The sequence below is a fragment of the Pempheris klunzingeri genome, chromosome 13 (assembly GCF_042242105.1).
Source record: "Pempheris klunzingeri isolate RE-2024b chromosome 13, fPemKlu1.hap1, whole genome shotgun sequence".
Classification (NCBI taxonomy): domain Eukaryota; kingdom Metazoa; phylum Chordata; class Actinopteri; order Acropomatiformes; family Pempheridae; genus Pempheris; species Pempheris klunzingeri.
The window spans coordinates 14,160,150-14,184,514 of NC_092024.1; the positions used below are offsets into that span (position 1 = coordinate 14,160,150).

General features: G+C 41.8%; 2 protein-coding genes across 2 annotated transcripts in view; one reads left to right on the top strand and one right to left on the bottom strand.

The window, feature by feature from the left end:
• The window catches only part of LOC139212408 (brain-enriched guanylate kinase-associated protein), a 32,986-nt gene extending 30,504 nt beyond the window's left edge, over positions 1 to 2,482 (top strand). Inside the window, exon 7 of the mRNA XM_070842952.1 lies at positions 944 to 2,482. Within this exon, the coding sequence (XP_070699053.1) occupies positions 944 to 2,482 (1,539 nt within the window). The remainder of the gene's footprint in view (positions 1 to 943) is intronic.
• A 3,681-nt stretch (positions 2,483 to 6,163) lies between these two features.
• On the bottom strand, positions 6,164 to 24,076 carry wdr25 (WD repeat domain 25). The gene is made up of 7 exons (XM_070842715.1): positions 24,007 to 24,076; positions 22,699 to 23,457; positions 18,543 to 18,690; positions 10,157 to 10,287; positions 8,284 to 8,454; positions 7,495 to 7,635; positions 6,164 to 6,747 (listed from the first exon to the last, which is right to left on the bottom strand). Exons 2-7 carry the CDS (start codon positions 23,434 to 23,436, stop codon positions 6,526 to 6,528), a joined length of 1,551 nt encoding a protein of 516 aa, XP_070698816.1. The 5' UTR covers positions 23,437 to 23,457; positions 24,007 to 24,076; the 3' UTR covers positions 6,164 to 6,525.
• Positions 24,077 to 24,365: the final 289 nt, after the last annotated feature.

Genomic DNA, 24,365 nt, shown 5'->3' on the forward strand with positions numbered 1-24,365 from the left:
GCTGGAGACCCGGAGCAGTGGTTTAATTTGAATCTAAGCTGTTCCCTGTGGAAGTGATATGTGTTTGATGGTAGACAGAAGAAAGAGACACTGAGGAAAAAGACAGAGAGAGAGGGAATGAGGGCTTTTTGGTTGAGAAGGCAGTGAAGTAAAACAAGAAAGATGAAACGATAAAGAAAGGGAGGAGAAAAGAGAGAACTCGGCGTGGCAGGAACATTTCTTACTGACCCTGACCAGCTTTAATAGGCACAAAGACCCAGTCTGTAATTGACAGGAACAGTTTTCTCAAACGTGAGACATACGCACAGATGATGTGTCCATCCGTGTGTGCAAGTGAGACAGATCAAGAGAAAGAGAGAGAAACAGATGGGAGAGAAATGGACAGAAAGACTTAAATATTTATGCATGTACAAAAAATATTAAATTTTTTATATGTCCCTATTTTTATAGAATAACAAAGATGAGATAAGTAAACAACAGAAACATTTGAAGGAAAAGAAAAACAGGATTGTGTTGGGAGAAAAGGAAAGCAAACAAATAATTAAATAAAGCTTGTGTTCAGCAATTTTCTGACAAGTTCATTAGAGAAGCCAAGTAGTGCAATTCCCATGAGACACACAAACTGGTCTGGACTGTGTGAGCTTTGTGAGAATAAATTGCTTTCTAAACTAGAACTATAGATTAAAATCCTTGAGAAATGCCTCTAAAAATACTATCAATGCAGATACAAAGCCTAAGAGATGTTAGGGGAAGAGATTTAAGTTGATTTTTATAAAAAAAATTAAGAAATGGCTGTTTTTGAATTCTTTATTCTTTTGGAAATCTTTTCCGGCTAAACCTGAAAACTGTCTTAGCGATGGTCACAATAGTACCAAAAGACAGAGTTTTGTTTTTATTTCCCATTTTCATGAAGCTTTTGTCTCTTTGTGTGTGTCTGCCTTAGCTGCCGCTGGAATTCCAGGAGCGCATCAGTTCCCACATGGAGAAACATAATCGGGGTAGCGGAGCCACCATGGCAATGTGCCACTCCAATTACTCTGATGCCGTGCCCACATCCATAATTGCCAAGGTCCTGGAAAAACCTGAACCAGGAAGCAGTTGCCCTGTAACGCGCTCACCCAGCCCACAGCCGCAGGATGGAGACTTTCTTACAGGAACCGGAAGCACTGATCAGCTGAACCGCCGCATTGCATATAAGACGTCCGACCTGTACTGCAGCGATACAGCCCTCTACTGCCCTGAACGATGGCAAGACACAGAGCGCAGGCAGAGCATCGATCTACACGGCACCAGCCTGCTCCAGCTTCACACTCAGAACTCCACCGACAGCAACCCTGATGAAGAGGCCTACCACTCTGGAAGTTTCTCCCACCATGAGCCTCCATCCTCCTTCCACCACCACGATGACTTTGGCACTGGAAGCCTCCCGGCCTCCAGCTCCTACTCCAGCTTTAGCCTTGCATCGGACGAGAAGGGAGGAATTAGTAGTGGCTGTGGGCGCGCTGCCAGCAGCACCTTATCGTCTTCCCACCAGGGTCTTTACATGGACTGGCGAGATGGTGGCAGTGGGGACTATGCGCGCAAAAGCATGTCCTCTTATGATAAAGACAGCCCAAGCTTCCCCAAGTCCCTCAGCATCCAGCACATGGTGACTCCAAGGAGCCCTCAGAAGGGCACCTCGCCAGCTTACACAAGGACGGCTTCATGCTTCAGTGAACCGTACCATTCCAGCACCCCCCGCCTGGCCTCCTCACACAGCATGGGGTCCACAACTGGATTGGGTCAGGCTCGTGGTGGAGCTCTGGACAGCCAAGGTGACATCCGGGGCCCCGAGGACGATTTAAGCAGCCGCTGGAGACAGCTCAGCGTGGAAGACATCAACACGTTCTCATCTTCCTACCGTAACATCACAGGGCGAGTCTCTCCATACAGTTTCTCTGAGCGCCACTTTGCCATGGGCCCATCCAGTAAGGCCAAAGGGTCACTCTATAGCAGCTTCCAAGAAGGAGATGACGTCTTCCACAGCCGCGTGCTGGACCAGTGTTTTGCTGTGGGTGCCCCTTCCCCAAGCCGCAGTCCGAAACCCATGGAGCATCGTAAGCAGGACAAAGCGTCTGTGCTGTATAGAGCCAAGGATGACAGTCAGGACTCCGAGTGCAGTCTGTTCCTCTCAGGGAGCTCTAAAGACAAGGAGAGTGGTGGGGGAGCAACGGCGGTGGGCAGCGCCAAGAAGGACTACGTGAATCTGAGCGCAGACAGCTCTGAGTCCTTACACCAAAGCTCCCTCGAAGCCTCAAGTCTTCAGCACTACCCCAGCCCCAGGCCGAGTGTGCGGCCTCGCCCAAGCTCCAGCTCCGCTCTCAGTGTCGGCCCCGCACTCCCAAAGAAGAACTCTCCAAGATACCAAAAATTTGGCAGCACGGGACTGACGAGGAAGGACAGTTTGACCAAGGCTCAGCTGTACGGTACGCTGCTGAACTGAGCAGGGAGAGAGCTTTTCAGTTTATGCATGATGACGACGACGACGATGATGATGATTCCTAACTTACTATACTGTACTGTATGTCACAAAAGTTCCTGCAGCAAACACATACTTGGTGTGATGGGGTATTGAGCTGTTGTTGTTTTATGTATCTCTTAGCCAAGGCACGTTTCATGCAGTCTGCAACTTTTTCTATTGTATGTCATGCAATGGTGTAGCTACCTGAGACCAGCTGTTCAATATGTTTTTGTTTCAATGATAATGATGGTAATAATAATAATTAGAGCCACCAGGACAAACCCATGCTCTCTAAGAAGTACAACCCAGACCCGACCACATCAACATACTGTGCTATTCGCTCTTTTTTGGTGTCAAGTACTGTTAGTAAAACCAGCAAAAGATCATTAATTCCTGCTCTAATATATACAGTATGGATAATGGACTGAAGTGTGTGTTATAGCGTGACTTAATCACACATGTTTGGAAGAGGGACGTTTATCGATTATGTATAGCGGACCCTGCTGAGTGTAAGCTGTTAAAAAGATTTATTCATTCTCTATTTTCTCTTAAACAAAATGCATGCTGTATAATGCGTATAAATAAGGTGGAAAAACCCATTTCCAGCTACATTGTTTCTCATAGGGGCATTATCTGTAAACACCACTTACAAAAAAGGTGTTTTATTAATACTATTAATTGGCTAAACAAGAGATATTTAAAAAAAAAAAAAGTATTTTATTCAAATGCCTTGCAATATTTGTAGCAAGGCACAAAATTTAGATGTGAGTTTCTTCCAGATGATAGATTTTACACTTATTAAACAGAAACTTTCTTAGAATAATAGCCCTAAAAACAAGAGTCTATATAATAATTACAATAATTTTCCAGGTGAAATGTATAACTTAAAAAAATCTATACATTCAGTAGAGGTGAACAAGCAGAACTGCAAGGTTTTTAGAGTTCCTCAGCTGGAATTCTTCTTATATTTGTACCAAAATGAGATGATGAAGAAATCTGAGGCTGTACCGCACAGTAGGCTCTCTCATACCAGGACACTTGTGAAATTGCCTTAATCCTGTTCAGTGGACAGAATGGTCTCCTTTACAGCATCTAACAACTGTGTACATACTGTATATCTGCTGTATTGTTACTGTATGTATACACTACTGTTACAGTGTCTGTTCTTCCTGTCTGACAGACCACACGCACGCCCAGTTTCTTAGAAAGGGATTAAGCCTGCTCTCGCACTTGGAATGTTTTTCAGTGGAGATCTCCATTGAAAATTGCTTCAGTTGAAGACAGTGAGGCTTAATCCCTGTCTGATAATCTGGCACACACGGCCAAATTTCTACCCTGACGCAAACTCTTAAACACTGTTGGCACTTGTTGCACAAACCAAAACAAAATGTACTGGATCTTCAAGTTTTTGGGAGAGATGAACTGAAAAGCTGGCACTTCTGCAATGTATGCACAAACAGGTTCATAGCAAAGTCTACTGAGAGGGTGTTAAGAAACGACTGATTAAAGACAAATGTACAGTCAGTGTGTTGTTTTTAAACCAGCATGCACAATTAGGCTATTTTAGAGAAAACACTGTGAAAATAGACAAAGCGTGTGTGTATATACTGTATACGTACATAGAAATCAGATGTTTGTCATTCATTCATGTGAGAGGAATGGTGACAGGGATAAGCTAAATAATGGAAGCTCAGCTTTGCCCTCGAGTAGTCATGAATAGATTTTTCTGGAAGGCCCTGCTTCTACCTCTCCCATTCCTGCAGATCTGGTAACTGGCTTAAGGCTGTTTTTAAAGATTTCGAAACTGCATCTCTTCTTTTTTGACCTCGTCATGTTGTAGGCCACAGACAGAAAATTAAATTCTTATTTGGTAAAATGTTTCTAAAGTATCTAAAGGGTTGAAAAGGTTTGGAATTAAATGGAACCAATACACAGAGGGGAGATGTGGTATTTTATGTTGTGGTTCAAAAAGAGATACTGCATACACTATTGTTATTACACTGACTATTTTTTACCCATGTTGTATTTATTGAGTGTTTTGTCCCTGAATGAAGAGGCTGAAGCAGTTCTGTCCTGTCCTACCTCCAGCCCTGTTCCAGGAACAACAGGCCAGCTGTCGAAAAGTCAACATGTCTGTCTGTCTGATGCATGGTTATATATATTTTTGCTGTATGTTTATTTACTTAATAAAGGTGGGTGTTGGGAAATACATCAAAGACGTATTTGGCATTACTTATTACTAGAACCTTAAACCTTGTCTTGATTTGGAGATTCACAGTTTTCTCTCAGAGTCCTAAACAAACTTTGTCTTGGACTGCGTGTCCCTCGGCTATGAAGCGAATCCTCACATTATTCCATCTAGATCCAACATTTGCTCCAACTGGGACTCAAGTTTTAAAAATTCAGGCACAGCTTTCTCAACTGAGGACAGGATAGCCAGCGTTAACATTTTCATGTTTTTCTTTTTCTTTTTGTATCTGTTGCTGTCGGCCAACTGTTTTTATTCCTTTTAGAACAAGTTTCTGTTGAGTTTTATTGATTTTAAGGGTTCTAAAGTCTGGTGACAGGAAGGGGATCGTGTCAGACTTGTAAATGTGCAGGTGGAAGCTGTCAGCTCCTGCAAAGATCTAGTAAAGTGATTTTGGCTCGGACATTCCCCACAGATTCCTCACCACTGTCTCAAACACTCAATATGACACTGTTCTTACACTGAGCAGACACCAATCACCATAATGGGTAAAGAGAAGATTTATGTGGTAAATTAAGGAGAACAGTTTGGTTATTTACCTGCTGAGCACCATAGACGAAACACCATCTTCACAGATGTCTTTCCTGAAAACGGCCTCCTGTGATCACCCCAGTTTTCTGACATTGCTGCTCCTGAACTTTATTCTCTGGTCTTTTTCACCCTTTTAAGGTCTCAGCGTTTCATCCTCTGCAATTTGTTTCGACATTAATGATTTTACGTATCTTACTTGCTAGCCAGCAACAAAACACGTTGAACAATGGTACACTTTGCCATTTTTCACATCAGCATCACAAATCACCTCGTGGCCCACTAGCACAACAACAACTGACTTCAGTATAACCAACCCAGAGACTAGAAAAAGTATTGAGCCACTAGAATCTCCCTCACCGCCAAACAGCAAAGTGTATTTTAAGACTCTACTACTAGAAACTGAATAAAGATCGCAAGTATCTGTGTGCACTTCACTGCTCTGTTGTTGACTGGCAGGATTTTGGAAGAACCTGGCAATGTTTTGACAGATGTCTGCATATTTTTTTAGTTCTCTGGTTGTCTCCCTGTGATGCTCTAAGCTGTCAGTGTGAAAGGAAATGTCATTTCAGAGTCAGAGAGAACAAAAAGGCAAAGAAGAAAGTGATGTGTATGCGGAATGTGGAATGAAAAACACCACTGATTAGAAAATGCCCAAAGAGATTTTTATCTTTTTGTTTTGACAAAAACTTCAAGAAGCTGACGATAATGACGTCCCTGGTTGTTTTAGGAGAGGAAAGCTGACTATGAAAGCATTAAGGTCGTGTGTGTGTATGTGTGTGTAGTTAGTCTTGTGTGCTTTCCCACCGCCTACCACTTAAAGATAAAACTCATAACAATATTACGCTCTTTGAACTGTAAAGAAACTTTCTTTGATCTCCCTGATTTCAGGATATTAAAACAATGTAAGACGGGCCTAATATGAATAAGATGCTTACAGTAAGATTAACACAATAGAGGCTCATGTTCTCGCACCAGTCGAAGTTCGTATAAATGGCAGTGTGGATGTAGGCGGTTTTTAAAATAATGTGAAAGCATCGCAAGATCCAGTGTAAAAAAAAAAAAAAAAAAAAGCTGTTCTTCAAAAGGCGTCAGTGGATAGTGGATCTGCTGACTTCAAGCATTCTTTGCCAAATTCTTATCATCGTATGCCAAGAGATTATGGGAGATGAAGTCTTGAAGATGAACGTACGCGAGTTCGTCTTTGCTACATCTTACAACTACAAGTCCATATTTACTTGTCCATCCCTCAGTGCCAGACCTTGATCTCACCGGCCCAGTCGCAGGTGGCCGCCGTGGCAGGCAGGACGGGATGCTGAGACACGCACAGGCAGGGCTGGCTGTGGGCGTGGAGGGTGTGCAGCGTGCGCGTGCTGTGGTAATCGTAGAAGTGAGCAGAGCCAGTGGAGCTCCCTGAAGCCAGGATAGTTCCATCCAGAGAAAACTCACACTGGACCGCGTACCCCTCCACCTAGAAGAAGAACATATGTTTTGTTTACGGTGCATTAACCTTCTCCCGGGGACACAGGAGGACTGTTTTGAGTTGCACTTGAAGAAAGATCTGAATTACTTCCAGGTTGCAATAAAGTATCTATAATCAGATTAAAGGTGGTGTGATACACCGACTGCTTGCTGACACGTACTCCGTTAGAAGTGTTTGCTTCTTCAAAGTAGTGAACAATAAAGAAAACCTGAAAAGGGTTCAGAAATGAAATGTCGTTGTGTTTTCTGAAATGCAGCATTTTCTGTTTTGAAATGTGTTCTCCACTTCAGGTCGACCAACAACAGAAAAAAAAAACAGGTCCTGAAATGTGGAATACCAATTTCTCTCCTGTCCATTTTTTTTGTATTTTTCTTGAATCGACGGCAGTGCAGCAGTTCCACATGATTTTAGCAATACTTGACAGCCATAGTCTGCTTTGTTTGTCTCCCTCAGTGGAAATATTGTATTGTACTTAGCGTGTTTGTTTTGGTGCAGGGCACTGTAGAGGAAGCACCGCAGGCTATGGATCTGCTGTACATGTCAACTAGGTTACGGGAAGTGTTTCATCTGTGTGTATAGGTTTATTCTACTGCCTTTGCACAATTTTGTGTGCATGTGCGACGCTGCTGAAGTTGTTTGTGTGCACGTGCATTCTGTATTGATCAGATCTGTGTGATTCCCCACCCCCACCCCCCCAAATCCACCCCCACCCCTGAGGCAACAGTCATCACTGACCTTGTGTCCTTCGTATTGCCGCCTCTTGTTCATTCTATAGGGCTGCTGGGAGGAGAAAACTGCCATGTAGTTCCCATTGGTCTGGGCAACAAAGGACTCCTCCAGCGGGTGGAGAGCCAGGCTAGGGCACGTGTACCGCTCCTGGTATAAATCAAGAGGGGAAATTAATTCATTATTCGACCTTTTCTCACTGTTACTAACCATGAAGTCAGCAGCATGTCGGTAATCTGAAAAAGCCTCATGTTCTGACCAGCAGCGGGGGGACAAAGTAAGAAACGCTTCATGATAAAATACAATCAATCTCACTGTGGTCATTTCTGAGGCGACGGTTTGTGTTGTTGTATTGGATTGTGTTGCACAGTGCTGTACACTGTTCCTGTTATTTTGTCCATCTATTCCTGCATAACACGAGTAGTGTTTCCTGAGACTCCTGAGACTTCCTGCGCTGTACAATAAATCCTCCATTCACCTGCAGAAACACTGATGCATGGAGGAGAATTTATTCAATACGAAAACAGACATTTTTAAAAATAGCTGGCACACTGTAGCGCACACACTTCCTCCAGCACTATGTAACTGTCAAAATATGTCAGGTCCACATACCTCATTACCAACTGGTTTCACATCAGGAGGTTCACACATTTTCAGAAATGTACCTTAAATGGGCCTGGTTTGTTAAAATTCAAGCTGTTTTTATGGCTTTTAGCTGATAATTTCATTATGTGCCGATCAGAACTTTATATATTGAGGGGCTATTTTTTTTTCTTATACACAGACAGATTTCCTTACATGGTAGATCTGGTTGGAGACCTTGGCTGTGCTCTGGTAGTCCCAGGCGATAAGAGTGCGGTCCGCAGAGTCTCTGCTCACGCAGTCAGAGCTTGCTATGAAGTCCACACCACCTCTCAGAAACAGGATGTCCAAGGTCTGCTGGATCCCAGCTTTGTACACTTTCACCACCTGGAAACACACACACACACACACGCACACACGCACACACACACACACACACACACGCACTCGCACAAATTAGCATTGAGCCCTTTAAAACTCATAGAAAAAATACAGAGAAAAAGCTCTTCAATCTACGATGTCGTGGAAAGGGTTACTGTGTGAAAGCTCAGTAATTACATATACGTACACCATATTTAGTACATTTGGTACAACTTAATTGAGTTAAATTTAGTGTTGAAGCTTTTATAGCACTTTTCTACTTTCAACACAGAGTGTTCATGGTGCTCAGCAGAGCAATTAACACGAGGGAGGGGAACATCTGGCCCTCTGCCCTTGAGGTGGGATGACAAGATGGAAACTGCAGTGTGTCAATAGTTTTTTCCTATAAAGACACATTGTCAGTCACTTTCACTGCTGTTCCAGTTTTTCACAAAGCATCAAACGTTGTAACACTGTTGCTAGAGCGTACACATTTAAAATCTGCTGTCAGGATAAAGCAGTACAACAACATATCATATACTTATTGCTATTTATCATTATTAGCATCATTGGGTTTTCAACAGATGGTCAAATAAAACAAGCAATCTTGATAAATCACCTTGGGTGACTTGGCTTTTTTTACAGACATTTAAACTAGAGGCCAAATAGTTTTGTGTAGACAAGGCTGAATCAGAATATATTAGGACAGCAGGTGAATGAAACCCAAGAATCAGCAAAAAGCCAACCAAAAAGGTTTATTGTTGGCCTTCATGGACAAAATCTTTCTGATCTTGAAACTAGTTTAGGCTAAACAGCAGTAGATGAGAGAGTGTGTCTATCAAATGGTCATAACCACTCTCACAAGATCACATTTTCACAGGGTGTTTGATCAGATCAGATTTAAATTCATGACAACTGAGCAAACAGCTGGCAGCTACTCTACATGACACAGTTCAACCTTTAACCCTTCAAATGCTCTCCTTCTGCTATGTAACTTCAACACAACTCTTTAGACTTGCTATTATCGATCGCTTTAGCACAACATGGTAGATTAATCTCATCCAGTTCGACCTCATGACTCAGTTTGGAAAGACCTCAAACTAATGGTTTATCATTGTGGCTTGTGGGTCTCTGTCCTTTTCTCGAATGGGGTAATATTACCCCAGAGTGAGAAATATATAACCCAGGGCTAAGACTGACAGGCAGCCAGGGCGCTACAGCACCGGCACCCTATTTGTCAACAACTAGTCTACACTTACTGTGAAGCTCACATTGACATGTACTGGCAAAAGCAATCTCCACGGTATTAAATCTAAAATCCAGCAGGGAAATGATTCAGTTAGCCATGGTGGTTAAAAAAAAAAAATAAAAAAACTACATGTGATCACTCTAAGAGAAACTGTTCATCACATAAAACAGTCCATTTAGCTTAATAGCAATATCAGGTTGCAGCATCACAGGAATAATTCATGAGTCCCAAATTAAATTCAAATTTCCTTTGCACTGTTATGTCTATGCATGCGGCAATATCATCCTTACAGGGAAATATAGCATGGGTCACTGTGCACAGCCAAATGTTGACTACCGTGTTTGTACTAGTGTGCAACTCTGAATGCGTCAGAGGGAACCGTGGACGAGGAGCATGTGTTCAAACCCTTCCTGCCTTAGATCAGTGGACCAGAGTCAATAAAGATGATAAATCTGCTCTAAGGAGGTGAACAACTTTGACCTTGCTGCTGCGAGAGTCCCAGGCCTTGACCACTGAACTGTAACCTCCGCACAGGAACACCTCTGGGTTGCTGGGATGCGGGACCACACACATCACCTTGAACTGGTTGTCCAGTTTCACCACCTGCTGTCCTACAGACAAGAAGAAATATAAGAGAGACAGAGTAACAAGATCAATGTTTCCTTCTGAAATCATAAATCTAGACATCTTTTATTGGTAGAAAACCCATGAATACTTATATACTGATTGCTGTAACCTTTAATCTTAATATACCATAACATTTATCTAAACCAACAATGTTTCAGTGAGTTCTCTGTATGTATAGAATAATTGTTTGTCTTCATTACTGTATGTTATTTTATCCACAGGTGGAGTATCAGACAATATTCTGGATCCATGAAACAATACCATTCTAAACAATACTAAGTAATTATTTATCTCCGTTACACATATATTTTGACCATTTAAGTTTCTAACGTTCATGTGAAAAGAAAGCACTGCTTTCATTTACGCCCGTAGTAAAGATACAGTGATGCTCTCTGGGTTCAAAATCCTGAGGCTACATGTACGTGAGTTCATCTGAGTATGTTGCCTACTCAGCTCTACGGGACTCGATTCCAGCTGAACTCTGACCCCTGGCTGGTTTCTGTCCTCTCTTGGCTCCAGCAACTCCCTGGCCAGTCACCAGGCCAGCAGAGCAGCCGCCTTATTGCTGTTTTAATCTCCGTCCACAGAGTCTCGCTCCCGCTGCTGCTACACATCTGTCAGACCAAACCAATATACTCCATATGAATGAGCTTCTAAGTGTTGTTAAGCATCCTGATCAGATGTACTGTGTGTTCACAATAAGAGAAAGTGCATTTTGGGTGTGTGCTCTTCTATACATTCACAAAGAATAACAAGGCTTCAGACTATTAAATTAATTAATTAAGACAAACTGCTGCTGTTTTTGTGCAGCACGAAAAGCTTGTTTAGACATTTTGTCTCTCTCAGCTGTCAAGACTGAACTGAACAACATGCATTTCAACTACATTTCCTCTGCTGAAACTTCTCTTTGGTTTATTAACTGCGCGCACTGAGAGGATCCGGTCCCCCTTGTGAGGTGCACATTAGATTCCTGTGCAATAAACGTTGTGTGTAATTAAATTGTGTTGTCCCCTCTGCTTATAAAGCAGTGATTCGAAAAACAAGCTCACTGACAAAAAGATACAGGTGATCATGCTGTAAGTTGTTGCTAAAGATAGTGTTCCCAAAATCAGCGTACCTTCCGAGACTGCAGGAGTGATGTTAAAGTAAAAGGAAAAGAAGCTTCCTGTCATCATTTCGGGTCAGATGCAGGGTGTGAGCTTGTTTACAGGCTACATCCATCAGTTTTTGATCACATGTCTTCCTGTCACTAAAAAAAAAAAACTTCACATAAGCTCACACAAGGCCACGGAGATTTGCTCGTGATGACATGAAACTTTTTTTTTTTTTTTTTTAAATCGCTGGATGCCTCAGAACAGTTCAACAACTGAGCTGTCTGTCTCCAACTCATTTTAATGATGGTGGCTGATGGGACTGACCAGAAATCTGAAGGATTGCGCAGCTGTTGAGCGAGTGCTGCAGCACATTTGTAAGAGTGTGTCTAGGACAACAGACAGCAGCACGTCATACATAACGGTCTCTAAAGGGGCTACTTTGTTTAAACATTGCTCAAGACAAAAAGATAACCCAAAAACACAGTGGTGTAGAGAAGAGAAACCTAGAATATAAAACACTGTTTTGGCTAGAGGCGGCTTTATCTAAATCAATTAAAAAATGTCATACTTAAAAACAAAACAAAAACACTGAGGGGCTTAAATATAATTAAGCCAGACAGGGTGCGACCAAAAATTAGTTTCCTGGGAGAATGATAAAGAAGGCTACACGAGGAACCGAGCCAGAAACCGAGCCAGAGCCAGCAGCTCTGTCAAAGGCTATGCAAAGCAGAACACCTCACGGTTCAACGGCTCCTCATTAATTCATCGAACAAACAACAAAGACCCCTTCCAAAACAGGCTTAGGCAGTTAGCTCACAAAAAAAAAAAAAACACACTTCATTACACACTTGTTCCAGGATATTCCTACCAAGTGTTTTCAGTAGGGAGAATGAGTCACAGCTCGTAAACTGCAGCAAAGCTGACCTTCTTTCACTTAACGGTGCACTAGCACACTCCCAGATTCGATTGCATTGATCCAAAGTTTTAACAGGCAATTTTGCCGGGCTAATGCCTCCTGCTTAATTGGCTTACCCCTAGCGATACGGAGAAGATCTGTCATCGAGATTTAAAACTCATGTTTGGCAAGACGATGAGAAATCAACATTCTCCTCATCATAAACACGGCCTCGTCATGTTTTAATTAAGCAAGATTAATTGGCTTGCTTGGGAGGGGAGATAAGGGAAGACTGCAACGATCTGTTCCTCCCTCACGATAGTTTACTTTGTAGTCCTGAAAGGACTGTGATCACGCCGTGGAGCTGACACACAGTGGGCGACGACAGTACAGAGGACATTAGGGATGATTGGGATGGTGAGGATGAGCCCCTTAGAGCAGAGGGAGGCTGGGATGAAATGGATATTCTGCCTCATTACTGAATCCACCAAAGCAGGGTGCCGTCACTGCAGCATGAGCAAAGGTCAGAAACACATTACTTGGTTTTGACAAGCTGTAACTGGAAAACATTTAGGAAACAGACTTAATAAGCCATATTTGTGGCTAGTTTGATGTTTCAAAGATATTTCACATTAAGACGGTGTCATAGTCCTGATAACTGAAAGGGTGAAAACTCTTGAAATAACTGAGTCATGATTTATTAAATTTATTCTAATTAAATTTTTCAAGTGCTTCCTTCTGTGCTGAACAGTGAGTTTCAGCACCTGGTGAGTTCCTGTATAGTTAATGATTCTGACACCAAAGATAATGAAGATTTCCAGCATGATGGGACCAAAGTGCAAACAACAGCTGAAATCTAGCTTGACAAAAATATACAACCACCTGTTATCACAGGAACAAAATACCAAATTTATATCACCTAATAACAACTCCATGACAACTCCATCTGCAGTGGAAGACCCAGAGCTGTGGTTTAAAGCTTTAGAGCCCAAGTAAGTAGACCTAATGTTAATTTATTTACTTATTTTAGTGAAGTTGCTGTTTATAAGGTCAAGAACGAGACTTCAAAGCTGGGGCAGTGTCAAACCTTCAGTATCTGGGAAGATCATAAGTTTCCACAGCATGCATGCATAAACACAGACTAACCTCCCACACAAAGTAAAATCTAGCTACAATTAGGTGATGTTCATGCCTTGAATCTGTTCCAGTGATCAAGTGTTTAATTAACACCCTCTTATTGAAGGGAAAGAAGTAAGTAGGAGAGACGTCTGCACACTTGTTTTTTTGTGAAAGCACAAGTGGGCAACAGTTATCACTCTTATCCGCCATTAACGTTTGCTGATGACGTGATGAAGTGCTGTAAACTGCATTTAAGTCTTCAGACATTCATTTGGGTATAAAGTGTAATCCCTGGAGGGGACAGGGAGATGGGACTCTCTAAAAGTAAAAATAATTCAAGTATTAAGCAGCTTCAAAACACCAACTGCACAGACTTCACATCCCACTTGGTGTTGGATGCTTTTGAATCACATCATCACAGGAACACATGCTGTATATATTACAAACCTACCAATGCCTTTACTGATGTTGGTGACTATTATGTTCAGTACATGTGCATTAAAGCAATTTAGAAATGTAGCAGCCATGACACAATGATCTGGGCTTTACTTTGAAAACAAGGGTTGGTTGTTCTTTTCTGTCACTTAAGAGGGTAAAACCTGGGTCAACTTGGCAGGTTAGTGCTGTAAAATGAAGCTTTCAAAGTAGGTCAAAATGCAGATTTGCTTGCCGGTGGCATTTGGAGTAAACGCTTCGCAGTGCGTGCTGCTGAATGCATTGTCTCCTGGCGTGCAGCGCTTCAGGCTCCTGTGTTTGTACAGCCACATTGTGCTGCTTACCTCTCTGAACAGGTGACGGAGGTGTTGAGAAGGAATTCATTGTTTGCAGTGAACAAAAACAAACACGTTGCTAACATTGTAGAACTTTATAGGAAAGTGATTTCACTGGATGTTTTTTAGAGACAAAAAATGCCCAGACTTCTGTTTTCCTGTTGAATATATAAAATGTTACACACAATATAACTAGACCCAGTGTTAAGAACCAGCATCTCTGTTTATTTCCAGTAAGTTAAAAGGTTTTATGATATTGGTACAATTACTTAAATGTAAAAACAATTATGCATGAAAGACTCTCCTTGTTGTGAAAAGGAATGAGCACTTTTTCATCTTGATTGCATGGTTGGCTCAGTTATACAGTTTTCTCTTGGATGACCCTCAGTATCAAACCCCCAATGTGACTCATTATTTTGCCCTTGTACAATGGATACATGTAGAAAATACTGCAATAATGTAAAACTCCATCTTAGAACTAAACTATCGTCGAGGCCTTTAGCAACTTTCATCTAATATGACTCTGAAAAGCCGAAGTGAGGTGGAAGGGCAATGCACAAGCCCACTCCAGTACTGGCATTATTGGTTTTCGGAAAGCAAGTGCCAGTGCCTGAAGAGATCTGGACAGAAGAGTCGAGTTCTGCATATACACGCATGAACTGACACATCAACCTGTGGCAGCCTATAGGCATATATTCCTACGCCAGCCTCCGCCAATCAGCTTTTCAAGGACAGCTGTGAAAGCACTGGACAACAGCTGCCACTTCACGCTAATACCCTCCAGATGAAATTCATTTATTTCACTCCCCAACTTCTGCTCACTGTTTCTCTGAATTTATTCTCTTTGTATTTATTTCTCTTGCATCCTTTCTTTCATCTCCTTCTGCATGATGCTTCTTCACCTGCTCTCCTCCCTTATATCCTCCTCTGTGCTGTCGCTGTTCAGCCTGTGACAGCCTGTCTGTGGCCCACTGGGAGTGGATATAAGATTGTACAAATTAAACTGGACACAGGAACAACTGCAAAGATGGCCCACAAACTACTCTGAATGCACAGGCTCCTCTGTAAATCCATTTCTCTGTAAACATCCCAACTGGTGCAGCATTTGGTGAGTTTAGGCTGTGGGGAAATACAGGGTCAGGTGTAGGGACGCAGCAATGATAAACATTTTGTACCTGTGACGGCTCCGCTACACTGAGTGTTTTTATTCTCACTCTATAATGGTGTATTATCATTAGTCGGTACAACCAACAGACTGCAAGTGAAACAGGAACAAACCTGGTGCACCAGCTTTAAAGCCGGGCAGCTACAAGTTCAGGTAAGCAAAGTAACACATGCTGCCAACCAAAAAAAAAAAGAATCACCTTAAGTCATCTGTTTGTTTTGTGAGAGAATTTTACTTCCGCATGTGAAAAAGCTGAACCAGAAGTGACGTAACATAAGGGAGAGCAGTAGATTTATGGATGGATCTGAAGCTGAAGCTTTATTCATACAACTATGAGAGAGAGAGAGACATCACTGCCTGATTACAATTACTACATGTCACATACTGCTTCTCATTACTGAAATCATTGTGCTGAAAAATTTGGAAGTCAGCAAAAGTTAGAAAACCAGACTTGCAGTGCACAGAGCACATTTTGGTTGAACTGAGTCTTTGACAGATCCGTGACCACCTCCCGCTACGGCGGCAGAACCAGAAGCTGCTGCTCCTGGTGCTGAAGGAACAGCAGCCGGGAAGATAATCCTCCGGTCTAAAATGAGCGCCACAAATAAACATGTTTTTCCCGATTCCTCTCCTGCACTAAACGCACCCAGGCACAAAGCTAGCAGCTCTCCTTTTCCTTCTGGGAAAACTGTGGACTCCATGTGCTGACAGGTTAGAGTTTGTGCAACCTACACAATAAATTACCATGATGAAATTTGGTGAAATGCCACTAAAACCAACTGAAAACACACAAATTCACTGTAACAGACCGCTCAGACTCACTACCTCCGACTGCAGTGGACAGCGATTCCCTTATGTTACGTCATATGACGTGTTGTAGAAAGAAAAAAAAAAAAAAACGGAAAACAGCCACAATCCTGAATTACCCATAAAAACGGTCATTTTCAGACAAGGTTAAATATAAATGTCAGAATAAAAATTTACCTGCAAGTTGTTCTTTAACTTGCCATGCCAACACCTTGGTATAGCCATATTGCGACTGTGTCATATGTGTCAGACATATAAATCCCCTGGAAAGACAGCCTACCAAATCGTGAAGAGAACCTCAGTTATGTCAGTCTACCATGAGGCAAATTATTCATGCAGCTTGGCCTCTATGTTCTTCTTGCGGCTTGACTACTGTAAGATTGGTTTGAAAGTGTCACTGCCGAGGACTTAGCTAAAACACATTGTGCAGAAATGAGCCTGGAATTCCCAACTCCCATATTAATATGCACCTAAATTACAGTTTCTTCGTGTCACGCTGCCTTGGCAGTGCATGCTTATTGCCCTGTGGAGCCAGCACACATCTGTAGACCCTTCATCGTCAGACATAATATGGTTTATTCAATTTTCATACAAATAAATAATAAGAGTGGTAAGAAAATAAATAAGAATAATAAAATCTCATTGAAAAATAGAAAGACTGTTGCAGGATTGATGCATGTGGTCTCTCTGGATGTCTGACATTACTTCAAAGCTGTTAGTTTGAACCCACCAAGACTTCCTGCACCGCTGAGCAAGGCACTAGTGGCCACCAAAGTTTAAGACCAAAAAAATAAACATTTGTTTGTTTATAGTTGTGATTTGTGATGTTCCAGTGTAAGGTCATGGTGGCTGCTCCTGTGGTGATGTATCCATTATTGATCCCCTTCCTGGAGCTGCCTGTGTGTTTAATGGGCTGGCCAAGCTATTATCCGTAGGCTTTATTGGCAGTATTGACAGACATGCTGAGAGGGGAAGTGCAAACGGCAGCAAGTCATCACAGCAATGGGTTGACCCTAGAGATGTAGATGCCACAGGGGCTTCAAAACAATGTCTATTGTATTTTGGCTCATTCTGTTAAACCTCTTTAAGCAGAAATCTGAGTTTTTCTGTCAGTTCTTACTGCCAGTTTTAAATTAAGCTGTGCAGAAATTCATGAGTTGATGTCCTTCAGATGCAGGAAATGAGTGAATTGCTAAACAAGCAGTCTCCTTGCAGTGGATCGTCTGTATGAGTTATTCTCATCTTTTCTGCCATGCTTGTCAAATGTACACTTGGCCAGAAAACAAACCACTTCTTAAGTAAACCAAATTAGGGTTGTAAATGTCACCTTAAAATGGTTTGTAAAATCACACAAAGGGGCCAGAAAAAAACAATGAGCCAGTGGATTTAGTCCAGAATGAATTTTGCTGTAGGTAGATAAAAATGTCAGAAATGTTCAGAAAGTACTAATGCAGGTTTTCTTGCACGGACTGTATATGTACGTCTGTTAGTATGTGAGCGAAATACAGAGAGAGAGAGAAAGAGAGGTTAGTGTCCCATTTTAGGGAGCATTGACGCAGACGTGTAGCCTCCATAGAACTTAATTTGGAGGATTGATCTCCTCCCTAAATGAGACTATAGAGCCAATTCAGGTCTTTAAAGCAAATAATGCAATGAAAATGTCACAGCAAGATTGTTAAAAACGAAAATAATGATAATAAACAACAATAACAAATGTACATATCTTATGATTATATATTATAATAAAATAACTGACCAATGAATGTGCTATTATTCATTTCATGTACACTGCTAAAATCATTTACGTAGTGCATTATAATAGAGTAATGGATTGTATACTATTGATATTGTTGAGAACTCTGCAGTAAACTCAGACTACATAAACTGATGACTGATAAAATGCAAATATCAAAAGTCAGTATTTCTTGGCTGCAGAAGTCTTTGGGCTGGGGTAGTTGACCATTTATGATGCATTTGCTTCAAAGGTTGCCCCTCAAAGGGGTCACGACTACCCAGAGAGAGAAGCAGCATTGCAATTTATACACACGCTTTAGTTCATAACAAGTTTTTGGACCCCAGGAAATTTAAAGCCACTCTACACATAAATTACTGTAGTGAACTTAAATTCAACTTAGAAGAAACACACTAAATTTGCAAAACGTTGAAGTGCCAAGAAGTTTTGTTTTTCCACAATACCAGCAACACACTTACAGAAAAATGTTTGCTGAAAAGCAGCTCAAACGTTAAATGTAATGTGGCTTGAATGCAAATTCCTCTGTAATTTACAAAAATATAAGATACACCACAGTTCTTCTGGTTTAGTGTACCATAGTAAGGTTTGTAATGTGACATTGTGCTCATCAGACCAACAGAAAGAAGTGCTGCTCACCAGTCTCTACATCTGTGATCACAGACATGTTGTCAAATGAGCCAGTGAGAAGGTGTCGCCCGCAGGGGGTCCAACAGGCATCACGCACAGCTCCCGAGTGGCAGGTGTAAACCCTCAGGCATCGCCCGCTCTCAGCTCCATCCCACACCTGCCACACATGGGCACATTGCATTAAGCCAAAGTCAAAAATACACTTAGAATGCAGCAACAAAGTCATTTTTACTGACTGTGCACAAACAACAGTTCTACTGCATGAAATGCACAGTATGTGCTATAGAACAACTAAAATTTACAGGAGGTGATTAATTAGTTTAAAGCAATTGTCAAATCCAGAACATGAGGTTGTATCAGTAATTTGTGCTCAGTCCTCACAGGCTGCTTTGACTCATCACATTACTGGTATAGAAAAGAAAAAAATGGTCTATGAAAGAAAAAAAAGGTTCTGTAGGTGTGCTAAAAGGCTAAGTTGACCCTGCATCCTTTACACGTCAAACAAACACCCGATAAAATAAGTGTGACAGAGAGAAGCTGTGAAAAAGAGGGGACATCAGACGGCACGGACACGCTGTGCTCTCCTTCAAACGAACAAGGACCAGCATGCTTTGGAAAAGGTTTCAAGGAAGTTCACAGAGAATCAAATCCCTGCCCTGTTTGGCGGGCAAAAGTGAAATGTTTCAGCCATGCCTTTGCAGATCATGAATGCGATGTGTCCTCCAGCACTGAAAATCCTTTGAGTGACTGAGAATTGGTGAATCTTTTTCAAAGCAGAGAAAGATATAATATAAGCTCCTCTCACATAACTTTTAAAAACTAAATTAAAAAGTACTGCTGGCCTCAAACGTATACAAATCAGGCTTATTTACTGGATTTAAAGGCAAAAACTACCTTTATAATTAATTAATCAAACTAATTGCCGTTGAGTGCGCCTATAAATCAATCCCCCATGGGCTCTAATGGTGTTAATGGTTTTGTGTTGTCACAGGTTCCCCAGATTATAGAGCAGAAGAGAAAAGCACCCAGCTGCCTTTTGTTAGTTAAAATGTGATATCATGGTGCATATAAAGTGCAAACAGAGGCCTAAAAAAGCAGACAGCAATTTATGATTGAGGTGTTAATCAACCAGATTGTCCTATTGTTAATTCTGGCTTTGTCTTTGGTCATTGTTGTGGTGTTTTTGCACTGTGCTTCAAAGAGATCACTTGGCAAACAGGCCAGCCAATATTGTGACATGCTTGTCATCAGATTTCCTGGTGATTAAGTGCATGATTTTTTTTCTTGGACGTGTCAAAAGACAAAATCTTCTCCCAGGAGCACAGCCAGAAATTCAGTGGGTGGGCTAGCCTGATGATGACTAATGATGAAGTATTTTTTGCTTCCCAGCACTGCAGGGCCACAGAGGAACTTTGAAGATCTGTGGGGCGCTGCAGAGCCCTCTCTGCCTCTGTGTTTCATTATTAAATATGACTCCTCTATACAGCATAAGAAACACATTGAGAAGTTCTGTACCACAGCTCCCGCAGGAGACAGACGGGGAGAAGAGAGATGGACTGAGGAGAGGGACATATCAATCCAGCAAGCAGTAGTTTACCAAACAGAATGACAGAGATGCCTCCAGGGTGAGAAAAAAGCAAGAGAGAGAGAGAGAGAGACAGGGAGTCATGATTTTAATTGCAAAAAGCTACATATTGAAGCAATGAATCTATGAAGAATATTTCCACTCACTGTGCAACAGGATACACCTTATCTGTGTATGATCTTGGGCTTAGGGAAACACTGCCATCTCAAGGTAACATGAAATTCAAACAGCAACTGATAACAGCGTCTATGAGCACAAAAGCTTGCAATTTTTCAACTGAGCACAGGCTTCTACATAAGAAGTCTGACAATGTGGCATGCTGCTTAAGCTCTTAAGTCTCTAGTGAATGACAGCGTTAATGATATTCACCACCAAAACACCATTCAGTGTAGACAATTGCAAAAATCCCGTACAACGTGAGTCCTGGGCATTCATGAAAAAGAGCGCTTGTTTATTGGCATCCCCTTTAATTTCACCGGCCACTCAACAGACAGGCAGAGCAGATCCTTGCAGATGACTCATTGTGGTAATAATCTCCTTCCTAAATGACTCTCTGTAATTAAAACTAAATTGGTATTCGTGTTATCAACTTAAAACTGCTGCCTTACACCTGCCGTAGCCATGGTGACGACAGCTGCAAACAGGCTGGAATAATAATAGTCCGACTCTGCCTCTGAGAAACTGACAGACAGAACGAAGGAGGAGAAGGCAGAAGCCAGCCCCAGGGGTGTTGTTGAAGAAACACAAGCACAAAGAAGAAAAGTCTTCATAGAGTTTGTCCCCTCTCGGTCTTCACACAGAGTAGAAATGAAAAGCCACAAAGTGGAAGAGCGCTGAAAGACGTGATTAATATAGCTCTACAGTGTGCTAATAAGTAAGCCGTAATGTGTGACAAGCTGCCATAATGGAATAGAAAAGAAAAGAGACAACTGCATATAAAAAGAATGACATTTGCTCATGTGTGCCTGTCATTTTCTATGCAAGGACACTCTGAAGTATATTAAACAATAGGACTTACCAAAGAAGAAGAAAAAACAAGCAACGAGACACTTTGGGGCTAAAATAAATTCCAATGGGCATTTTTAGACCAATCAAGGAAATCTACAAATGCAAATTGACAATAATTGCTAGTTGCAGCCATACATTTTTAAATATACAGCTGTAAGTTAGCTGGCTGAAAGTTAGCTGGTAACACAGTGTGAAACTTAAGGACTGTTGCTATGGTTACCTGCAGTCTATTATACTGTATTTTGCGGTGTGATATTATGCAATCTTAATGAATACCTGCCAGCCAAATAGTGGAGTATTTTCTGACATCTACAGTTATTACGAGGCCAGAAATGTCTATTGTTTGGAATGAATAGCTGTCAAAATAAGTGCATGTGACCGCAGAGGAGGGGGAGAAGCCTTTTCTATGGAAAAACATGACAGCTTAAAATTATTTATTATTGTGTTGAAATTACTCTTGCCTTTTTAAAAACATTCATATATGTCATCTTGTGAAGTTAACAATTTCCTGCATGTCTTAATTTCATTTTAGGACTCATGAGGACTACATCATAAGCATGAAGAATGAAATCTCATAATACTGCAAATCTGATCTAAATCATCTCTGATTCCAATACAAAATATGCAATATTTCACAAGACATGCGCGCACGTAACAAACAGTGTTTCATATGCTTCACAATCTTTTGATTTCACAGTCTGAAACAGAGAAGATGAGAAATCTTTGCATACAAACAGCCAAGTCTCCTCCTGCCCTCCCCTCCTCGTCTCCACCATCTGCTCCAAACCGCCCTTTCCAGGTGCCAAACGAGGTGGCTGCCATACCGCGGCACTTGTATGATTATGCAAATCAGCTCATGCATATTTAAATTATTAATTATATAGAGTCCTCTTAGGATATTGGTGGGGTTTGTGGTTTTCGCAATGGGACAGAAATATTTAGTCACCGGCAGACACCTGCATGACTTGACCTTTACAGTAGGGAAATGAGGGATTGTTTTCCTGGTGTGAAATAAAGAAAAGGAGCGGGAGAGGGGAATGAGAGAAAGAGAGAGAGAGAAGGGGAGAGGGATAGGGAGCCCCATGGGTCCTGACACACATTCAACTGACAGTGACAGATATGATTCTAAAGAAAGTGGTTTGTGGTACATTAATAAATTGAGGTAGCAGGGCAGACTTTATCTCACTGCCTGCAACATTGTGCCAATTACACTGAATGTCAGGTAAGTGATTATCCCCTTAGACCTCCCTGATGCTCTTGGCACCTGCCTGAAACCATACTGATAAATGGATTTTCGTGTTATAAAAAAAAACAGTTCCAGACCACCGCCGATATGGAGCAGTCAGGTTGAGGACACATTTTACCATATGGGAAAAAAACATCCGAATGATAACTAAAACCTGAATTCCATGAGTCTGAGTGAACAAAAAAAAAGAACTGAGAAAGCCTACATGACTGGACACACTGCTGAAGCATTGGATTCCCTCTTTAATGATTTCATAGCTTCCGAGGCTAAACATCAATGGGCATTATTTCTGAAGTGAGTGGTGGTTTTATTGTAGCCATCATTACCTTGAAAGTCTTGTCCATGGAGGCAGACAGCAGCAGATGACTGAGATGAGGCACAGTACACCATTTCACTGTGTTGACTGGGCCCTGGTGGCCTCCCAAGCTCATCAAAAGCCTCCTTGGTATCCCTGCAGCACCAGACTTGTGAGTTAGATAGGGCTTTACTCTCGCCGACACTTCTGAGAGAATTTGGCTTGCCCTTGTCTCATTCCCTGAGAATTGCTCTGCTGGGTACTTGAGGTCCACTGTCTCTACTGAAGTAGTGAGTCTTTGTCTCTTGGGGATGTACGGTCTGACACCAGATGGGACCGCAGTGTGATGTCTTTTCATTGGGTTCAACCCATCACTAAAGCTTTGAGGCATGTGAGAACGAGTCTGCAGTGGTGAGATCTTCCCCTGAGTCGCACATAAACTCAGAGGAAATGCAGGATCTCTAAAATGTTTTTCTTTTGTTGTTTCATCATTACAGTATTTTCTTTCGAAGTCTCTCTGTGGCGGTGAATGTGGGTGTTGTGAAGCCCTTCTGCTTTTTGTATCATTTCCGTGATATTCCACCACTGACCCATCAGGGTCAGGTGTGAAGCTGTGAGGGCTCTGTGGTACCTCGGAGGAATCACACACGCTGACTTCTTGGTTTTGTTTACAAGATCTGCTTTGGACTGCAGCGGATGCTCCTTCCTCCGTCTGATCGAGAGACTCATCCTCTGAGTCTGAATCCTCATAGGCCACTAATGAAGACATCCTCACGCGATGGCACCCTGTCTGAAAAGAAAGGGACAACAGTTCAGATGTGAGTACATTCATTACATTAGAGGACGATGGGTGACATCTAGTGGCTGCTTGGATTTCTGCGCTAAAAGTAGCGTGCTAAAACAGTAGCCTTGTTGTCAAAATAACCTGACCTGGAAGTTTAACAGCAGTTTTACAAACATTTTCTTTGGAATTTCTTGTCACCAGTGGGTCAAAATATCTTGCAGCCACCTCCACACTCTATAGCCAAGCAGACTAGGAGGGACATATGAAGGAAAATCCACCTCAGGCTCACTAATTTTCGCTAGCGCCAGGATTTCAAGTAGCACTAATGTTAGCTAATGATTAGGTTAGTTAAAGCTAGGTGGTTGTCCCATTTAGCCCCCCTGTCTGTCAGAAGTTACTGTCGGAAAAACAGAAAGAGAGTAATAGCTAGCTTGGTCAACTTACTAACGTACCTACATGTACGTAGAGAGTAAAGTCACTGTAGACATTATTTGGCTTTATATTGCTTGCTAATACATATAAACAAAGAGACATATAAACGTAGAGTTAACTTACAAGACGCTGTCTCTGTCAACTGCCACTAATATAGCAACATTAGCTAGCGTCGGTCCTTAGCATTTCTCACTCCACACCTAATTTAGCCCACAACGAAAAGCTACCCAATGAATCTGCCTTTAACTTTGACTCACTACCATCTGGTTGAACCATCAATATCTGACTTATGGGAGTTAAAACAGCCTCACATCAGGTCCAAAATCCCGCAAAATCATTGGAGTTAAAGTAGAGTTTCAGAATAAAAGTAGTGAGTCTACTTTTCCACTCATGTCAGAGTCCGCAGGCACGTAAAAGCTTTTATTTTGAAAGCAGCCGGTAGGAAATGAAGCGGCCGTCCCACTCTTCCGACATTTATCAAA

Coding starts and splice junctions, on each gene's coding strand:
- wdr25 (XM_070842715.1), bottom strand. CDS start 23,436: ATGTCTTCATTAGTGGCCTATGAGGATTCAGACTCAGAGGATGAGTCT. Junction 18,691..22,698: donor CCATGGACAAGACTTTCAAG/GTAATGATGGCT, acceptor CATGTGTGGCAG/GTGTGGGATGGAGCTGAGAG. Junction 10,288..18,542: donor GATCACAGATGTAGAGACTG/GTGAGCAGCACT, acceptor TCTTGTCTGTAG/GACAGCAGGTGGTGAAACTG.